Source organism: Ammodytes marinus, assembly GCF_949987685.1.
Source record: "Ammodytes marinus genome assembly, chromosome: 9".
Classification (NCBI taxonomy): Eukaryota; Metazoa; Chordata; class Actinopteri; order Uranoscopiformes; family Ammodytidae; genus Ammodytes; species Ammodytes marinus.
Window position 1 is genome coordinate 10479090 of NC_137213.1, and position 22068 is coordinate 10501157.

The window sequence follows — 22068 nt, forward strand, 5'->3', positions numbered from 1 at the left end:
GTCTTTAAAGTAAATATTTGTACAGTTTTGATTATCAGTAAGTTAAAATCAAGTCTATAAAAAAACTAAATTTAAACAATTGCATTTTTTGTACACATCATTTTATCAGTTTGATCTCACTTTTTCAGAAATCTATAAAAAGTCCTAAAAGTCTAACGTAAGTGATTTTCTTGTTCTTGTGTTTATTAAAGTGAAGGGTTACCTGCTCAACCAGATGAATCAACACATAGGGCCAGTTTCACAGACATGGATTAAGCCTAGTCCTCGACTAAATGGAATTTTGAATGGAGATTGTCCATTGAAAGTACAATTTAGTCCAGAACTAGGCTTAATCCATGTCTGCGAAACCGGCCCTAAATGTTCACAAAGGTTTGGTCCTCAATCTGAAAATTAAGTTTTATCTTTTGTATGTTTTTAATAAGATGGATGAAAATCAACCGTTTCCTGCACATTTCCTGTCACATCAGTGACATACAGCACAACTAAACCAGTTACACATACAGTACTAGAGTCCCGTATTAATTGAGGCATGTTTAGTTCACAATTAAGTTAAGGCAAATGGTTTTTCTGAATGGATCACTTGAGACTTGCAGACAGGATCAAGGCACTGCTGTGTTGGAGGTACGGCCGGAGGTCCTGGGTCAATGATTTATATTTCCTTGTCCCCTGAGACAGAATCAAACAAAATAGTATTATGTCATAATAGTATCAAAATGTGAGAAAAAAAAACACCAAATGAATGCATTTTTATATTATTTTGTGGAAGTAATTTGCATGTACTTTACAAAAACTTCAACGTATTTGGTGTAGGTCTCCAAATATTACCAAGTCAAAAATCTGAACAGGTGTTGAGCATTTCGTATGTTCACATTGTTGAAGTGACAAAAGTAGTATACAAAACAGTAAGTATGCAAATCAATAATCTTGACTTAAGTGGGAGCTGTTGATCGACACTTTAAATCAGAACACGGTTACATAATGTGCACTGTGTTGTATGGAATCTGTGTCCCTTACCTTTCACCGGTGGTGCAGGTAATCGCCTTCTCAGCTGTCTCGACGAGTCCAGAGTGACGGGCTGCAAGAAGATGTATGAGAACACACACATTTATTTTGTTATTATTATTTTTTCATATTAATTGTACAAGGCGTTTTACATAATGTTTGGAGTTACACAGTGATAATGAGATGTTAATGTTAATTTGAGATATATAGGTATGGCACCATAATTGGAACGGTCCGGGTCTTAGTGAGGCGTGACTGTGTGTCCACATTGAGGCCTGCATTCCTCAAAGCAGCGATTCTGGCAGAGATGTCACAGATCTACAGCAGGAACAAACAAGTATATTATCTGTTGGTGAAGATACAGCCGGTATAGTTAGTTCCAAAAGGCCAATCTGTGGCTGGTTTTTAAAATGTCCAAATCCAAATTCCATCAAAATTGGTTAAGTTCATTTTACAGAAACACATTTCTATTGAATCAGGCTCTGTGTGTTTGGGAGTAAAAGGGGATTAACCTAAACTGTCAGTGCTGCTGTTTTTCCACACAATCTGAGCTTTGTTCCTTCCATCCAACTCTCTTTTATCTCTTTTAAATCGTCACACGCATCACACTGCTCCCACAGCTGTCAAAGTATTCAGGTCTAATATTAAGCAGCAGAACTCTTAATATGCAAATGTCAGCTGTGAAATGGATGCATACATCCAGCTTCCTCCCACCTGTAGCTCAGACTGTTGAACCTTGGCAGCTGCTGATGCCACCTGCTCCTCAAGGAAGCAAAGCTCCAAGTCGGACGTGGCGCTGCAGATTCCCCTGGCGCAATCCTCCAGGTCACCCAGCTCCGCCTCCAGACCGTACACAGTGCCGGCTGCCACGTACACCTGCAGGGCAACACAAGACGCACTTCAGAGTTTGGTATTTTACATTTAAATAGGCACTTCTCGTGTTTTTTTGTAACAGAGAAGTCATTTGTTGATGCTTGTAAGGGCAACGTAACAATTTTTAAGGCAATCTTTTAAGTTTACTATTCTGAAGAAACAACCTGCTGGCCATATGTTTTTGTTACAACATCATCATCATCATCATCATCATCATCATCATCATCATCATCATCAACAACTTTTATTATAAGACTCAAGGTCCATAGAGAGGATGCAGAATGAAGATGGCAGCTGAATGAATATCCCCAAAATATATGAAAGTATGAACCTGGAAAAGCGTGAATAATGTACCATTTAACACTGTTTACCATTGTATAAAGAGTTCATGTGCCGGACATTTTTCTTTCAAGATATCAAATCTAAGGACTTTTCAGATCCAAATTCAAGGACTCAGCAGGATAGTTAGAGAAACGGATCAAGACTATTACATCACATTACATGTCATTTAGCAGACGCTTTTGTCCAAGGCGACTTACAACTGGAGGCAGTTAGCATTAAGGGTCTTGCCAAGTTCAGAAAATGGTCCCTCCCAGTTCAACTGGGAATCGAACTCTGCTTTCCCATACCCAAGTCAATGGTGTTACCTACTGAGCAATCCAGCTGCTAAATCAATGAAATACTATCATGTTTTAGATGTTCAACATCACAACTAACTATTAGCCCCAAATATGGAAGTGTTAGTAACCACTAACCATACCAGGCCCGGAGTGGGGTTTGAACCCACGAGGACATTTGTCTTTTGGATCTAAAGTCCAACGCCTTAATGACCTGGCCATGGTTATATTTACAGATGTTATCATCCCAAGCTTACGTTCTCCTCCAGTCTGGAGAACTGTTGGTCCAGTTTCTTGTGTTGGGTGTTAGGTGGCAGTGAGGTGTTGGAGAGCTGGGTGTGCTCTCCTCCCTCCACTCCCTGCAGCAGCTCTTCAGTGGCGTTCAGCACCTTTAGGACCTCAGTGGTGATACTGCGCAGAGACACAGCCGAGTACCTCTACAGCACACAGACAGACAGACAGACAGATTTCGATAAGGCTCACTCATATTTTATATCATGATTAGAAAAAGTGCATCAAACCCTTTTTATTTGATAGAAATGTCTAAGCTTGAGTCCCATATTTAATTCCTAGGAGTGTTTTTGACTCTAAATGTATTTTTCCCACACAACTGTCTAAAGAGAATTTATCAAACACGATGAGATGAAAATCCTGCAGCATTCGGATCAGAATAATGAAATGAAGTTATATTACAGTACTGCTTTAAAGTACTGCTTTTAAGTCCATCTATTGAAAAAATAGATAATTTAAAAAAGTACAGAAGTGATTATAGGCTCTTCCATCATATCCACAGCTAATAATATGATTGGCCAACACATAATACATTAGCCAAGAAAGTGCAGATGCTTCTGAACTGCATATTGAAAATAAAAATATCTTAATAAGATGAAAAGGTAGAAGCAATAAAAGGAAAAAGTGAACAAAAAGCAGCACATGGAGTTCACTTGCATCCTGAAGCAAAACCAGTTCTCACCTGCTCCAGCAGAGTTGATAAAAAGTGTATTGTTGTGTAAATCTCCATGTCACTACTCTACAGCAAACAGAGAAAAGCACAGAAGAAGAAGGAATAGCAGTTTCAAGCAGAGATGTTAAGAAGCAGAAGTAGCTGTAAGGCTTTCTTTAAAGTGGGCCGACATCACTTTTGCTGAGCACAATGCCCACTAGTGGCAAATAGGGGATGGGAAGACGTTTTAGATTAAAGTTCATTAAAGTCTTAAATTAATTTAATTGTTAACTTATTAAACTTGTAATATGTAAAGGGAAGAATGTTTTATTTCTCTTTCAAAAGTTACATAGACCAACTTTAATGCCATAATCCCGACAGACTGTTAGTGGAGGATGATGATAGAAACCGTGAGCTAAAGAATAAGCTTTGAGACGTCCGTTCTTACCATTTGAATCTCTGCTGGTGACAGGAAACTCTCCTGAAGTGAAGATGTGTCACTCTGCTCTGTGGCCTCTGTCTTTTCTTCTTCTTTGGTGTCCTCATGTCTTCCATCTGTTTCTTCACTTCCGTCTGCAGTATGTCCCATCATCATGTCCTCTTGTTTGTCTTTATCCAATCCCTGTCCTTGAATTGTCCCCTTGGCCTCAATCGTCTCTTTGATTGTCACGGCAAAGAGTGATTCTTTTGATAGATTTATTTTTTCATGGGAATCTGAATCTTTCTCCTGCAGTCTATTGCCATCTTTGCTCTCCTTTTGCCTGGAAGCATTTTCTCCTGGCGTTGCCTTCACGGACGACTCCGTCTTTACGTCATCGCCACACATTTCAAATTCATTTTCACACCCTGCCTCCTGTGATGCCTTTGCGCTGTGTGTATCCACCTCAAATCCACTTTTCTTCTTCACCTCCTCCGGCTCTCTCTTCTCTATCCTTATCCTCCCATTATCTGGAGCTTTATCCTTCAGCGTCTCCCCCTGCATATCCTCCAGAGTCATTAACAACATGCTGCTGATTATTCGGTTAAATTCGTCTTCGTCGCAGCTCTCCTCTGCTGCTGCCAGCTCCCATTTCCACGGACTGTCTTTTGCTTTTTCCTCTTCCTGTCTCTCTTCTTGCTCATTTTCGTCCGGCCACTTCCCCTCTGACTGAGTCCCTTGTTGGACTTTTGTTTCTTGTGAGGATATCATCTCCTCCGTCCTCTCTGCTTCCACCACTGTCTCAAACTCCGCCTTTCGCCATTCCCCTGTCTCTTTCGAAACTTTTTCTACGCCTATACGCCCCTTCTCCATCCCTCCATCCTCTGTTAATCTCTCCTCCTCCGTGCGATCTATCCTCTCTTCTGTTTTACCTTGTCTGATGTCTACTGTCCATCGTCCATCCGGAACGTTCTCGTCGGAACCGCTCTCATCCCTGTCGTCCCTCAAATCGAACATTTTCACATCCAAATCTTCCAAGGATTCTCTCCTGTCCCGAGCCTTTCCCACGGCTTCCTCCCACTCACCTTCGCCTCCACCTCCCTCCTCCGTCTCTCTTCCCTCGTTCTCTCCCACTCTATTCAGCTGATCCTGGGTCGAGGTGAACCGGCGAGGGCTGCCGACTAGACCGGCCAAGTTGCGCAGTTGAGTGGCGTGGACGTCTCTCTCCGCCTGCAGTGTCCACCGCGCCCCTTCCCCCATCGCTTCCTCCCCGTCCTCACTCCTGCCCGCTCGGTCCAACTCGTCCTCCGTCGATGAAAATTGATTGGCGTTGACTTGTTTGGCCAGTCTACACACTTTCACCGCCAGCTCCTCACTCTCCCCATCCTCCTCTTCCTTCTCCTTCACCTCCTCCTCCTTCTCTCCCTCTCCTGTCTTCTTCTCTTCATCCCTCGCTTCCACGCCAACTCTGTCCAGCTCGTCCTCTGTGGAGGAGAACTGGCTGGCCCCCACTTCCTTCTCCAGCTGACACAGTTTATATGTGAGTCCGTCAGTCTTTTCCTCTTTACCTTCCTCCTCTATGTGTCCATCCCCCTCTCCTGCCCTCCGGCCCACTCCGTCCAACTCATCATCGGTGGAGGAGAAGTAGGAGATTCTGGACTGCGCCACCAGCCGGTACAATCTGTCCTTCAGCTCTTCCTCTTCCTCATTGTCTTCCTCCTCATCCTCAGTCTTCCCTTCATCCAAGTCGATCTCTATCCTCCATGTTGTCCTATCTCCCTCACTTCCTACAGTCTTCTCCTGACTCTGTAGGACATCAATATCGTCATTGTCTTCCTGTTGCAGTGTGGGCGTGGTGAGCTCCCGGTCAACCTGATTGGCTCCTTGTGGCGTGATGTCATCCTCGAGGTCGACAGGTTCAGGGGTCGTGCCTCCAGACGTCAGAGTGTCGGGGGTCACAGCGTCAGATGAAGGCGGGGAACGCTCGTCTTTTTTAATGCGATCCTGTGAAGAAATACGTTTTCATTCAATTTATATGTTTACCTTTTTAAAGTGCGTTTTAACGAGACACGCCGATCAAAGGTAAAGTGTTTGAAAACACTGGTCAATTTTTTCAGATTTTTGTCTCCTTTGCTCCAATAACATGTCATCTTTCGTAATATTAAATAAAGGGTCCAAAATGTACATTACGTGTTTATTTTATTGCATCTCTATATCTATCCAATAAATGTATTTTTTACTGTGATCCTGTGAATGTGAAGAAATACGTTTTTGAGGCAAGACATGCCGAGCAAAAGTATAGTTTTGTCAAGCGCTGGTCAATTTTGAAATGTCTGGCGCCTTTGCTTCCAAAACATTGTCTACTTCTTCTTTTATAACAGTATGAATAAAAGGTCCGAAATTTTATTGTAGTGTTTATTTTACTATTACATGTCTGTTAGCGTCTTTATATTTTTTCTACACCACCATCTTTAACAGCCAATATACTCAACATAATTCATTTCTTACCAGCACACAAGCCGCTGCCTCTTTCCTGCTCTTCCTTTTCTTCCGTGATCTCCTGACTTTTGCCACTTCCCGCCCTGCGTCCTCCTCGCTGTCCTCTTCTCTATCTCCTGCTCCAGCCAGGTTAAAGTTCATGTCGATGATGCTGGTCCTGCGTGAGGCTGACGGGCGCCTGATCTCCGCGGGCACCTTGGCCTTCCAGTTCCCCTCGGAGTCTGAAAACATATTGTCTCTGCTGCCTCTGCGGCCCATCAACGGGGCCGATATCCGGTCATTGGAGTTAGACTGTGTCATCTTCCTGTGGATCTCCTGCAGTGCGGTGCCCCAGGAGCTGTCTGGTTGAGGCCTGGTTTCGTTGTCAGAGTCCAGGCCTTCGTAGGCGGAGACCACGCCGGACTCTCTCTCCAACGCGCTGTACACCAGGCTCTTCCTTTGAGTCAGCAGGCTGGGACGGGACAGCTGGCCGCTCTGCAGGGCAATCCAGTTCCCATCCGGGCTCTTCAGCACTGCAGGGACAGACAGACAGACAGAGAGACAGACAGACCCACACACACACACACCATATGCCATTACGTTATCAATTGTACTTTTATTACTATTACTACTGCATTTATATCATTTCTATTTTGTTTAACCTCTTAATGTATGTACAGTATATTAAACATAGACAGAGAGACAGAGAGACAGGGACAGACAGACAGACAGACAGACAGACAGACAGACAGACAGACAGACAGACAGACAGACAGACAGACAGACAGACAGACAGACAGACAGATAGATCTAACCAGCGTTGTCCAGCCGGTCGACGCTCTTCCAGGTTGACACAGCTGAACCCCCTCCTTCCTTCTGTAAGGCCTGTGGAGAGTGTTGTCTCAGATGAGGAGGGTCGTTATCCAGCAGGGAGAAGGCAGATTGAGACCTCTGACAAGAGATACGGTATATGACAAACAGGCAGGTAACCCCTGCTTTATTCTTAAATAATAAATAACAGAACAGTAGTTCAGGACATGTGCTTTTCCTCCAAACAGCTTTTGTACATGTGTTGTACTGTTAAATGTAACTGTAAAACCTAAAGTGATTGAGAATGACTGTGATGTTTTTTTTACCCAGAGGCCTGGTTTGGGTTTGAGGGAGCGGGAGTCTTTGACACAGGCGGACTGATGATGATGATGATCAAGGTCAGTGTTGTCTTCAAGTAGCCAATCCTGGTCGTATTCTGCCCTCATCTCAGCCAAAGTCTTCCTCCTATTAATAATCTAAGAGAGAGGAGGACATGATGAGTACTGGATGTGGCTCTGATTCCATCAGACCTAAAAGATCAGAGCAAGTATGATGGTTGTGTTATGTCGCCCTATAGCAAACATCCCCTGCTAATATACATTTGAGTGTTTTGCACTACAAAAGTGAGGGCGAGCAAAATCGATTTGTCTTTTCTTACTTTTTGCACAATAGTTTTGGCCAGTTCCTCAACCAGCTCTCCTCTGTGCTCCCGCAGATAGAGCGCTTCATTCTGCTTATTCTGGTAAACAAACAAACAAACATAAATAGGAAGAGACGACAACACAAATACACACTCAAACACACACACACAAACACTCACACACTTTAAGCTGATTATTGCTCTTAATGTAAATTTACATATTTTCTGTACTCGTTTCAAAAGCTTTGGGATACTTTAACAGATAAGTGAGAGTTAAGTCGTTTCTAACATACAGAAGTGTATTAGAAAAACGCAGCAGAAACAGAAATGTACTTTTGTAGGGATTTAACCTACAGAGAGTTCTGCATATCTGAAGAATTCATTGAAGTGGTCGACTCCTAGTTTATGTTATTCAGTTCAATATTCTGTTAACAAACACATCACTTAAACTTTTCAAAACTGAATACCATGTTAGTTGGTGAGATGTCTACATAGACCTAAAATGACTTAACCTACTTAATTATTTTTAATCGTGTTTTACTTACTGTTTGTGATAAAAACTGTGTTGTGTTGTGTTGTGTAGTGAAGTTTTGTGTGGTTTAGATATGCTAATAAGGGAATGATACTTATGTCACATATTCTGGCATTAGATATGAGCAAAATGTATAAGTCAGCATGCCAACATACTACATTCATCATAATCCTGATGGTTTTCCATAATGTGACTCAAAGAGAAAAGCAGATAAATCCGATGACAGAGGAATCTGAAGAAACCGGTAGAGGATACCTATCAAAGCGTATTGACTGCAGGCCAGTTAACAGAAACAAAGTGCAGCATCTACAACACAGTTTTGTCTGAAAATCACTTATATTGTATGGACAATCACAGAGAAAGGTTATCTAAGTGAATTGTGGTAGATTAAATGTCAACGAAAACAAAAAATATAACAAATTAAACAGGGACACAAAGAGTCTAGATATATAGATTAGATGGATATAGATACATAGATGGATACGATGTAAATAACATAAATAACCTGACTGGCGTTGCTGAAGTCAGCGTTGGAAATGGCCTCGTCTATGGCCTCCTCTGCCACGCGCAAGGCCACAGTGAGTGTCTCTGCCATGCTGTGCTCTAAACGCAAAGAAACACAATCACTAGTTTTGTTATTACCTGAATGATCCTTGAAATAGATCTGAAATCAAAGTTTAAAAAAATACAGTTCACTTGTTGAGATGATGTCAAATAGGAGGAGGTAATTGAATCATTCTGTTTACTAGCCATGTGCTACTGTTCTATTTCCACTGCCTGACTTGTTTTACTGAGACAGTATACAGAGAGAGACATGACCATAGGGCAGCTGCAGCTTTTCAATCACCTTTGCAGTCACTTATCCTGTTAGTATCGAAGGCTGTTAAAAAAAATTATAAAAAACATTGTAATAAAAATGTCCACAGGGTAAGTCATAATTATGAGTTAAAAAGTCAAAAATTATTTTGGGATGATAAGTAATATTTTAACCTTTTCTCACCATTTTGACTTTTTAATCTCAACATTTTGACTAACCATGGGGTAATTTTTATAACCAAGTTATATATTTTTTTTCTTTAACTGGCGGACACGAGCTTCCATATGTTAGTGCAGTGAACTGGAAGATTGAGAAGTGAAGGCAGAACTGGACAGAATAAGCAAAAAAAAAAGAAGAGCAGAACCAAAAAGGATATGCATCAAGATGGTTTGACTATTCATCTGTCCACTGTCTCATCTCGCATTACATTTGTGGCAGCTGGGAACAAATGCGAATTCAAGGATTAGGCTACAATGATCTCAAAATAACATTAAACTGAATAATGTGGCCACAGATGGTCGGTTGCAGGGATTTCCATATGGAGATGGAGTTCAGCACTCATTGTTACAAGGCTGAACTACCAAACGGGCAAACATGCCCCGGGCCGTTAAAGATGTCAAGTTCACTATGTGGCAATTTGATTAATATCTGAAAGGGTCTTGCAACGACTCTTGCATTTTCTTTACTTTCCTCCAGTTGACGCCAAGTCTTGTAGACCAAACCTTTATCAAAATATAGTTTTAACAGACCAATATCTATAACATTTTGTAAAATACGTTTATTAGCTTTTTTCTTGCAAATATGTGAGATAATCAATACAACTCTGACATCTTCATTCACCACAAAGTTGGGTTAGCTTAGCTTAGCACAAAGATTGCAAACGGGGGGAAACTGGTAATGAAAAGAGCTTTAAATTGATCCTGTGATTGAACCAGATTTAGTCACCTTTGGACAAAGCCAGATTAGCAGTCCCTCTCCCCCCCTTTTTTTCCTAGCCTTTACGCTAAACTAAGCTAACCATATTCTGGCCATAGCTTTAATACGTCATTTAAAATATAACAACAAGTGTGCAAGTATCAGTGAAACCATTAGTAAATGAGCACCTTCGGTTTGTCTGTAGAAGGTTGAGTCGCTCCCACAGACGCTGCCCTCATTGCAGATACTGTCCTCGTAGGTGCTGCCGTCTGCAAACACGCACACACACACACACACACACACACACACACATACACAAACACACACACACGCGCGCGCGTGCGCACACACACACACAAACACACACACACGCACACACACACACACACATGAAAAGACATGTGGATTAAATCTTTTTTTGTTTAAAAGGAATGGGTTCAAAAATTAAACCCAAACCGAAATTGAGAACATAATTGATGACCTATCTTTGTTGTAGTCGCAGAACCAAATATTATTTTAAATACAGGACATGACCTTTAAGTTGATGACGGAGCAGTGAAAATGCTTAGTCACTCTGTGGATATTTTCTCCCTACGACTCAGAGCCCTGAGCTCTTTTCACGTCATGTAAACATTCATGCAACAATACGGCCATTTGTGGTTATATAAGTGCATTAGAGCAGCCTTGCGTGTGGTATTACCAGACAACATGATATGTGTGCACTAGTTCAGAGGTGCAATCATTTTGAGGGCAAAGAGATGACTTTAAAAAGTAATATGAAACTGTATTATACGGATTATTCAAAAAAAGGCACGTGTGTGTGTGTGTGTGTGTGTGTGTGTGTGTGTGTGTGTGTGTGTGTGTGTGTGTGTGTGTGTGTGTGTGTGTGTGTGTGTGTGTGTGTGTGTGTGTGTGTGTATGCGTGCAGACATCTGTGCTGTAACATGTACTGAGTGAGGACATATTTGGCCGCAGCACAGGGACATGAAAAACACCCATGACCAACACAGTTGCCTCTAGCTCACTTAAAGGTCACAGAAACCCCAAATGCACCACGAGGGAGGGTGCACTGACAGTGACATACATGAGTATGTACGACACTGTATGACAATATGCTATGATTATTGACATAATACCTAAAGTGTATCATAAATGTAGAGGACGGCAGGTTAATAAATTAGAAGCAATCACAGTCACTTAAGTAATTTCTCACTCAACTGTAAAATAACAATTTGATTGAGTTTGATTACCTAACAATATATTAGTATGGTGTTGTACTAACGATTAGCATAATTTTGGCTTCTGACTTCTCAGCAGCTGTAATTCTCTACTACATTCAAATAAGCATCCAGTTTTGTTAACATTTTCTGCATGTTTTCTATTGCCGTTTTCTTCTGCTTTTCAGTTTATTTTGCTTTAACCCTTAAAGCGTGATGTCGCTGGGCAGTGCAGTGTTTCCATGTGTCTTGAGGGGAAAATGTTTTACATAAGACGTTGCCTTTAGTTCCTAAAATGTCAGCGTTTTTTTTTTTATTCTGATGCTTTTCGACCTCTCACAGCTGTGCAACTTCTGCAGCCAGCGACCTCTTTGCCACAGAACATGCATAATGCTCTCAAATCCCTCGTCTGCTGGATCAGATCAGAGACTGTGAAACGTATGGCCAGGAGATGCACTCTTTTGACTAGAGCATGTGCTGCTGGGTGAACAGTCTTATTCAAATCACTGCAGAGTACCAGGAATACATTTTCAGCATGGCTGGCTCCAGCAAAGCCCCTAACCCTATACTTCTGCATACAGTAAAGGAAATGACTGGAACAGCTCTGGATAGAAGTACAAGACCACACCAAATGTTTCTTAAATCCTCCTCTATATTAATTAATGAAAATGCTCTAAATGAGAATATGTTACTATGGCGACCTTGGATGAAATGTCAAATGTTGTGGCACAGAAAAATGCACATAGTTTGTCTGGACACATTTCTTCTTATAAAAGATCAGTATGATTTCTCATGAGGTCAGATTGTCTCTACAGTAATCTGTTTACAGGATTAGGCTCGTAGAACAGAGTCATATTTTGGATGTCATATTTTCCGGCTAAGCTCTCCGGAGATGTATTTGTATGCGCAGGTTAACCCTAAATGTCAAGCCACCATCAGATGAATTAAAAAATAAATCATTGTGAATACAGCTTTGTCATAACATCGAGGTTAATGGAAAGAGGTTTTAGCTGTGACACTAATGAGCAGAGTAATTTACCGGTTAGCTCTGAAAGCGCTCCATGCTCCGCCAGATGCTTCCTGTAAAACGTCTTCAGCACTTTGGCGCTCCCGAACCTCTTGAAGCGCTTCTTCACATTAGTGTAGAACCACTCCAGTGACTGTGTCTTCAACAACCTGAGGGAGACACACCGGCAAGCTTCAGTTTGAAATATGATCAAGTATCTTCTGCCGATACATTGCCGCCATTTTTGATTCATCTTCATAGATATTTAGCACACTGAAAACTGACGAATATCTCTGTACAGTTTATCATTTATCATCATAAATGAAATTTGTTCACGAAAACAAGGTTGCACATTACATACAGGTGCACACACAGAGTACTGCATGACTGATTAGATCAAATTCACCACATATTTACAGCACATCACTGAGTTTTCAGTTGAGTTTGAGGGGACAGAGGCCTCTGGAAACACACATCACATACACATGAGGGGCACATTAACTTATCTGCACCGTCACTAAGCTGAACTGTCCTGTGCACAGTTTGACTCATAGGCTCAGATGAACACATCCAGCTGGGGGCAGCTGTGAAGGTTCACTCCCTCCCTGCAGCCCACAGACTTCGTCATCCAGACCCTCTAGCTTGTATCAGCTTTCTGAAGCATGTTAATGGGAGCCTGAGTAGCTGTATGTACGTGGAAACCCTCTGAATGTGTACGTTCAAATTCTAACCATCAAAAGAGAATATAATATAAGAGTACAACAAGACACTGTGGGAAATAAACAAACTGTTGCATACTGTGTGTAGAAATAATACGGTGTGTTTGTCAGATTTCCATTTCAAAATGTGTTGCCGGTAACTTTACCATGCTTAAATCTCGGCAAAGTCTTAATTGCCCTGAAAAAGCATTTTTTAGTGATCATCGTCTTATACAAGCTCCAGCGTTCTACATTTACACAGCCTCCTTCTGTCAAAGTTGGAACAGTCACTTCATCCAAATATTTGTATTTTTTGTTTGTGCTCTTCTCCCTGGTTTTAAAGTCCACTGGACCTCCGTGTGAGAAATAGATATGCACAGAGAGTTGTCATTTATTATTCATAGTAATAACAAGGGTATTTTGAAAAGCGGCTTCGGATGTAGATTTAATTTATGAAAGACTGATTTATATCTCATCTTCCAAATATTTAGCATTAAAATGACCTTGGATATAGTTGAATGTTTAGGCATGACAGCTGTAGAAAACTGTCAGCATGTTTAATTAATAACTTGCCATCTGTTCACTCACTGTGCGCTTGAGTTGCAGTTTGAAGAGGCTGAGTGAGCGTGTGTACAGTAAGTGTGTTGACAGGATGTGACACTGAAAAACCTCCTAGTGAGACCCAGCTTTAGGAGACTCCTACAGTCCTGTGGTGTCTCCCTACAGTCATGGATGTTTATTTACCAGCGAGAAGGAAGATGGATTATCAGACAGTGGTCGAAATTATAACGTGCTTTTTAATGTACTATATCATGAACATTTAAAAAAGATTGTACCAAGCCCTTGAGGGTCAGCTTCAGCGCAGTTATAGAGACTTTTGCCTTCATACATATTTGGCCGACAGTGATAACTAGAATATCCCAGGTTAGAAAAAACAGAGTAGCCTAATACCAGTTTTACCCTTTAATAGAAAATTCGAACTATAAAAAATCTTATTTTTTATGCACAAAAGACTCTTAATGCCTATACCTTCTCCCATTTAACCAAAAGGTTTTGGCATGCTCATGGGTTTGCAATGCAAAATTTGAAATACACCAAACTATAAGTAATCTGAAGCACTGAATTGTTCATTAAAGGATCTCTGTAACATAAAACACAGCCTGCCATTCAACAGTTCGACTCAGTTTGACAAACACTTCACAAAACGACCATTTTAACTTGATAAAAAGAGAAAACTGCCTAAGCACATACACTTTGTGTAGCTCCACATCCTCTGACACCCTTGCCTGTTAAGTCCCTTTCTCTCATGTCATGTTGTGTCAGTGTAAATATTCCAGCCTGTAGCGGACTCTTTCTGACTAAGATGTGTGTACTAAGTGCTAAATCCATTTCTCTCCGGGCGGCAGATGCAAGACCCCAGTAACCTTTATGCCATTACAGTCAGCCTCTCATCCTCAACCATATGGCAGCACCATGCATCACTGGGACCCTTACCTGCTCTTCTGGCAGTTGGAGCACAGCCAGGTCTTGCCCCACTTGCTGTAGACCCGGCAGGCCTTACAGACGTTGTAGCCGCACTCGGAGCACTGGCGCTTGGGGTTGAGCAGGAAGGTGAACGGCGAGCAGCAGCGAATGCAGCAGCGCCGGTTGAAGCAACTCTGCCGTGACAACAGGAGGCAACGAGTGCCCTCCTCCAACAGCTCCTGCTTCAGATCACTGTGAAGAGAGAGAGAGAGAGATAGAGAGAGGGAGAGGAGGATAGTGAAACCAGAAATCCACTGCCTGTCTTTTCATCTGTGTGTGTGTGTGTGTGTGTGTGTGTGTGAGAGAGAGAGAGATAAAGTTACACTCTATGGATAAAGCAAATACGATTATTATTATTACTATTACAATGAGGAAATGGAGTGCACATAAAGCCAGGCACACTGATCCTCTGTCTGCCTTTTAATGAAAATTGAGTGGTTTCACAAAGTCGGTTATCTCATCACTTACCAAACATCATTTAATAACGTAGATGATGATTGAAAAATAAGCAGAAATGTCTCCCGTCATATACCCCTCCCTCCCTTTTTCATTCTTAATGGAGTATAGTAGCAGCAGTAGATATAATCTCACATTCATTTAAACGCTGCCTGCTGTGGTCGTGTAAAGGTCGAAGGAGGAGACTGAGCTGAATAATACAGTATGTGTGCTTTCTCCAACAGCAGCAGCAGGATCTCTGCCCCGAAGACTGCAGGGCATCACAGATATGTATTATTATATACAGTAGAACACAGTCTAAGCACAAGGTCAAATTCAGTAGCTGTTCTGGAGCTTTCCATCATACAGCATGACCTTCAAAAGCAGATAAGATGCTCAAATGTTTTACTCACTTTAAATCTGTAATAACTGATGACCAGCGAGCGGTTGCAAATGTACACATCCAGCAAAGCATTAAAGAGTCTTGTTTGTGTTTTCCGTATACAGTTAAGTCCCATATTCCCTCTCTTTTAGCTCTGTTTGAGGGAAATGACTCTGTAGCTGCTAAATGCTGCTATAACGTTCACCAGTTGGTAATTATGTTGGAGTTTAGACAAAAACTCTGTTTCAATGAAATAAATCACTTCCAGAGGGGAGGTAAAGTGTATGGATTACATTCATTGTTTAATCCGATGGCTATTAGCTAAAATTAATTGATTATTAATTAATTGATCCTTGTTTAGAACCTTTTTTTATGTTGTGTTTTTCTGTAACGGTCCACCTGTAGTGGCTGGTGTGTGTGTTTGTGTGTGTGTGTGTGTGTGTGTGTGTGTGTGTGTGTGTGTGTGTGTGTGTGTGTGTGTGTGTGTGTGTGTGTGTGTGAGAGTGTGAGTGTGTGTACGTCTAATTGACTTGCTGTATGTGTATGTGTGTGTGCAGTGCAGTGCAGTGCGTGGGTGGGTTTACATAGCAGTGAAACATATGCCAGCAATCCCCCCAATTAACAAGTGCAGTTGTAGTGAACCTATTCCTGTGGCTTTTTCTCCAGAGAACTTGTTTTTCCTACAGGGAGGCTTAACAAGATAAACACAGTCTGATATTTGAGCCGTATCAATTTCACCACATATAACAACAAATTCACTCACAACAAAGCCAGTCTGGTGCTAGTCTCGCACAGCCAGACCAAACTACAGCCAGGTAGTCTGGTGCTAAATGCACTAAATATTTCGTGAATCTAACAACATTGTGTTCTAAATCATAAGGTAACTAAGGTAACTAAATCACTTGGGATCCTTAGATAAGAGTTTTTGTTCACAAGTCATGTTTATTAACATTATACTACAGTCTGATCTATCCATATTTAACATACTGTAATATTGTTTGGGGCGAGTACATTTTCATCGTACCTAAATAAAATTGTGCTACTGCAGAAAAGGTTTGTTAGATTAGCGACCTTCTCAAAACCTCTGGTACCAAGTGCACCACTTTTATATAAATTGAAGTTGTTGTCTATTTATGATATAAATATTCTCCAAATTTGCACTTTTGTTTTTAAGGTGAGCTATAAGTTGACAGATTTACCTTGTACTTTTGGATGTACTCAAACTCAAAATTTCATAATCATTGTACTAGACAAGCTGAAAATCTCCATCTGCCTCTGTATAAATCTTCCCGCAGTCAATCTTGCATTAAATACCGTGGCGTCATACTATGGAATGAAAATGTACATTTACTTGATTTTTTGTATACAAAAAGAGACTGCAGAATTCCATGCTATCTAAAGCAATTAGTTTAAAACAGGAATTTGATTTATATATTTAACATGATTGTCTGCTTGTTTGGTTTAAACACATGAATTTGTATCACTACATTTTGATTAGTTCTATCTGATTTAAACTGATTTATTTTTCTATCTTTTTTTTTCTTTTTTATTATTGTCTTGGGTTTTGTTCTGAATTTCTTTGATTGTTTTGCATTCTTTTTTCATTTTTTTTTCATTTATACATATGTTTTTGTGTGTGTGTGTGTGTGTGTGTGTGTGTGTGTGTGTGTGTGCGCTTGTGTGCTGATCTGCTAATATTAATATGTAAATGTATTTTGGGTGTGGCTTTATATAAGCCTGTACAGGTTTCTGCCACATCCTCACATGTATTTTAATTTTTTTTTTAACTACATGTTTTTTTTAATCGATTTGTATGTGGAAAAACTAAACTAAACTAAACTAAACTAAACTAAACTAAACTAAACTAAACTAAACTAAACTAAACTAAACTAAACTAAACTAAACTAAACATTCCTTTCACAATAAAGTCTTACTGACTCTGGTAGAGACCAGCACCATATTCTGTTTGTATTGACTGTAAATATGGTAACTAGGGGTAACTCACAGTCACTCGCAAGAAACTAGATTTAAGATGAATATACATTCCTTTGCTAATAGGCTTTGCCTTATTTCAGAGATTAAAGGAAGGAATTCCTGTTCCTTCTCCACAATTTAAACAGGATTAAAATGGATAACTTGAAAGTGCAAATATATTAAATAATATTAAAAAGATTTCCTGTTGAGTCTGCAGTCTTCCTCTTTTTCACAGATGTTTTGTTTGTTGGCAGTTGTGCATGCTTTATTTGACAGAGTGGAGAGACGGAGATAAAATAGGTTAGAGAAAGGGATGGCATTCAGCAAACGACCCGGACTAGAGTCGAACCCGGGTCTGCTGAGACGGGTACTGAGCCTCTATGGTGTCACAATCATGCATGTGAGTCTTCACTAGTTAAATAGAACAGGGACACATCCACATGGCAACTAGAAACTCCACATTACTCCTTTAAAGACTTTTATTATTGTTTACTCACAAAGATGATATTCAGTGTTGAGAGCAACTGTTGCTACAACAAATGTCATTAAAGAACTATATATGAATTTAAATTTGATAAAATATCAAGCTAAAGTTATTCATGTGAAGGGCAGAGTTCAATAAGCGAGGCTGAAGCCAAAATAAGGCATTGGAATGTTGAGGAAATTACAGCCATTAGGTTTATCTTGCATAAGTGGTCCAATTCTTTATCTTTTGAATTGGTTCCCAAAAAAAGCAATTTTGGTTAAGGGTAAGTGGAGGGATAACATTGTGTAAAGCACTAAGACACCAGGAGCAACTCAAAGAATCACAAGGAAATTACATCACCATGTTATTCTTACCTATATTCGGCAAAATGACAAATCATTTCCTACTATTATGCACTCCTCTCACTCTCCGACCAAACGCAGGTCGATGTTAACCAGAGACTCAGTTCAAGCCTGCCCAATTAGCATTTCATTCTGTCTTTGTGTTCATATGCATTGTGTTTGTGCTCTGAATGCAGGATAGAGGTTTTGCGGAAACTAGTCTGAGTACAACAGGAAAAGGCGGTCACTTCCCGTCCAGAGTTATGAAGAAACATTTCAGGGCACAGACACAGGATGTACATGTAAATATCTAGAAAGCTTATATATTTTTTTTATATCTTGAAAGTCCCCATCCAAGAAGTTTGCTGAGTACTTGAACAAATAAAAATTGTGATGTATTACAATGACTTAATATTATTCAGCTTGACAGTTACTGTACATGAGAAATGCAGGGTTTGTATCATTTTTTTTCTCATAAATGTAAAATGTAGATAAATGTAAATGTGAAATAATTGTTTGGTTTGGGGTATTTTTCAAAGTCTCAGGGTAGTTTGGAGTCCAGCGTCTTCATAGAAATCATTAGGACAGGTCCCATAAGCAGCTGCTGGCTGTGAAACATGCACCATGACTGACCTGAGGCGCTCCTCCTCACTCTTGCGGAGCTTCATGTCCCTTTGCACCACCTGCAGCACATGCTCTGCCTCGGTGTCCGTCAGCCCCGACAGATCTAACTCACGGCCCATCGCTGACACTCAACTCCTCGGACCAATCAGACAGCTCGCTTTGATCATCTAAGGGAGAAAAAAAAAGACAATGTACAATTCAGTTAACTTGCATAGCGTATACTTGTGTAACATTTTGTGTTTAATGTTGTTTTTATTGTTGCAGTTGTGGCATGTATTTATGTATTATTACTAACAGTTGTGTACATTAAAGGTACAGTGTGTAACAAAGGTGTATTTTTAATTCCACAATATCAAGGCATGAGGTGAAGATGGATTTAGTTATTTATTCTATCGTCCCTATTCTATGTCTCCCAACAGGTTCATTTACAATGGAGACCCACTAATAAAAATGTGCAAGGCGGTTAAATTTGTCCATTTTGTGCTACTGTAGAGAAGAACATGGCGGTACAACATGGTATAAAGCTCCACTCCTATTTTGATATAAAAGGCTCATTCTGAGGTAATAAAAGAAACAACAACTTTAAGTCCTTGTATTGCATCATAATGACAGGTGTTTCTGTTGTTCCTTTCATAATGACATGGACAAAATAAATAAATAATAAAAAGACCTCTCTGTAAAATGCAATAGTTAACAATAAAGTGCAGCCTCCAAAACGATGTTAAAGTTTAATCTATGCCTATTCAAAAGAGAAAACTGAACATTTTAACCTACACGAAGGGCTGTTGTTTTAGTACTAATGTATATGTCATGACATTTAAACCTGTATCTCACTGCTGTATACCTTTGAATATTTCTTGAATAACAACCTATCGCCAAAAGAAAAAAGTAAATGATAATGCTTTTATTCTGGAAACACTCTGAATTTGATCTGTTAAGCTATATACAGTGGTAGAAAATTCCCAGCAAAGTTTCCTTCAGAGTCCTACTGAAGCCTTGTCTACTGAGGGATGGTGAATTAAAACAACCACATATTGAATACACACTTTTAACTGTATTAAATAAATTTAACCTGGCAGTCAATGCACTTTCCTGGTTGACATTTATATAGTGCATGACTGTGTCTTAATAGGCACTTCAAACTCATTTTGATCTCCAACAATCTACTTACACAAGTAAATCCGGGGTATTAACACGGACTGAATTTGGGTTTTCCGCATTAGCATTCCTACTAAAGAAATCTCTCTTTCTCTTTCTTTCTGTCAGACATTTAGCTGAGGTCTATTTTCTCTGATGAATCCAAAATAACAGCAGATCAGGTTGTCTGGAATTAATCAGTTGTTTCACTGATCATCAGCTTTAGAGCAGTAGAGCAGATCAAGATTTAAAAATAACAAATATCACGACTATGAGTAGGATAGGCCTACTTTTTCTTGTGTGCTACTTCGCTGTTGTGTTGATAATATATAAAATTCATTAAACTGGAACAAATCCCGAAATAAAAGTATTTGCTCCTTTCCTCTTAAATGATCAGACACAGTTATAAGCATAGCCTACATATTAGTAATTGCAACGGTTTTTCTGCAGGTTGCTGATAACAAACAGTAGCCTATACAAAAATACAACATTCATTCATAAACACTCACCGATTTCTGAGTTTTAGTTGCCTTCGCTGAGGAAAGCCACCTTCACATCCAAAGGGAGAAAAAAAATGCAATTACTACAACGTTTACTCCTCGTGGGAATTAGGCTGCGCGTGAGCTGGCGCATACACGTTTACAAAAATACAATCGCATAAATATAGCCTATTGAATTAATTAATTACTTTCCCCTCCCCAAAGGTTGAAAAGTGTCTCCTAGCCTCGCCGCTATTTCTCCGCTCCAGGTCTGGTCCTTATAGCTTACAGCCAGTCGCGGTGTTTCTCAGGATAAAGCCTGGTGGGTCAGGATAAAGGATACAGCCAGGGGTCTAGGCTTCTCCATACACTTCCAGTGTTTCCTGCTGGACACACGGATTAGATGAAGTGATGAAAGTTTCTGTAAACATATATAGAAAACAAATTATTACTGGTTTTGAGTGTGGACATTTTTTTTTCTGTTTCCCAGGAGAATAACAAGTGGATTTCATATCAGGCCTACTCATGTGGCTCACACGTGTATTAATTTATTGTACACTAATATCTAGCCGTCACTGTCAGAATAACTTCCCGAAATAACTGTTAAAATCGTTTCGGCCTTGGACTCGGTCGGGACTCGGGACAGGTGGACAGTGGCGGACTCAGGAGGTGGGGGGGGGCGGGGGCAGGAGGTCGACTGACCCCCCTCGTGGCTCAATGGTTGAAAAAGCGCGCTAAAGTGCCCTCAAGAGTGGTGAAAACGAGAGGGAATGCCTTATTGGCTGCCCTTTTCACGTGCAAAACATGATTATGTGCCCTCTAGGGTGCCCCTGCATACAATAAATTATGATGATGTGCCCTCTAGAACAAGAAAATTCGATGACGTGCCTTAATGAGTGCCCTTATAGTCCCCTTATGCCCATCTGGTGCCCTTAGTGCCCCCTATAGTACCCTAATAGTGCCCTTCTGGTCCTTCTAGTGCCCTTCTGCCCGTCTGGTGCCCCCATGGTTGAAAAAGTGTTGCTAAAGTGCCCTCTACGGTGGTGAAAATGAGAGAAAGTGCCTTATTGGCTTCCCTTTACACATGAACAAAAATTAATGAGTGCCCTAGGTTGCCCCTCCATACAATAGGCCTAAATGATGATGATGTATCCTCTGGAGCAAGAATATGGCAAACCGAAAAAAACATGTTGTGGTTAGCTAATGAGGTGCAGACGTTCCTCTCTTTGATAGCTGACGAATGGGGAATGCGAAAGAGGCGTTGCTTTCATGTGGCGTCGCTATGACAAACAGCTACATCGAGTGGTACTTAAATCTCCACTGGATAACGAAGCAAAAAGCGGATTAAGAGTACGTTAGAACCCATAGTGGAAAAGTGCAATTAGATGCCATGTTAGAAAAACTTAATATTTTCAGTTTGCATAATCCGTATAAAATGTATATACATTTTTTGAGCGTTCAAGATCATTCAAGTGTAGGTCATTTCATGCAAGAGAGACGATAATGGTCAGCTATCACCTCAACAAGAAGGAAAACTTCCTTACATTTTTCTGTAGCTGGCTGTCAGCGGTCAAAGACTGTATGGTAGCAGCACATTGAATTTTCTTATTTTTACTTAAATGTTAGTAAAGATGAAAGCAGCAAGGCATCCTCCTTTCTTTGGCTAAAATGTGAAAGTGCACAATGATGTGAACAACTAATTTTGGTGTTTATAAAGTCGCTAGATTAAGGGGAAACAGT

The 22068-nt window shown here is 40.5% G+C and overlaps 1 protein-coding gene across 1 annotated transcript; it reads right to left on the bottom strand.

The window, feature by feature from the left end:
* Nucleotides 1–649: 649 nt before the first annotated feature.
* Nucleotides 650–20390, bottom strand: myripa (myosin VIIA and Rab interacting protein a; the record flags this gene model as incomplete). The annotated part of the gene is made up of 19 exons (XM_080034016.1): nt 20359–20390; nt 18722–18879; nt 14461–14682; nt 12302–12438; nt 10234–10314; nt 8816–8916; nt 7800–7880; nt 7468–7617; nt 7147–7282; nt 6362–6864; nt 5659–5857; nt 5315–5565; nt 3884–5257; nt 3466–3522; nt 2750–2929; nt 1717–1878; nt 1222–1320; nt 1015–1075; nt 650–666 (listed from the first exon to the last, which is right to left on the bottom strand). Exons 2-19 carry the CDS (start codon nt 18829–18831, stop codon nt 650–652), a joined length of 3921 nt encoding a protein of 1306 aa, XP_079890142.1. The 5' UTR covers nt 18832–18879; nt 20359–20390.
* Nucleotides 20391–22068: the final 1678 nt, after the last annotated feature.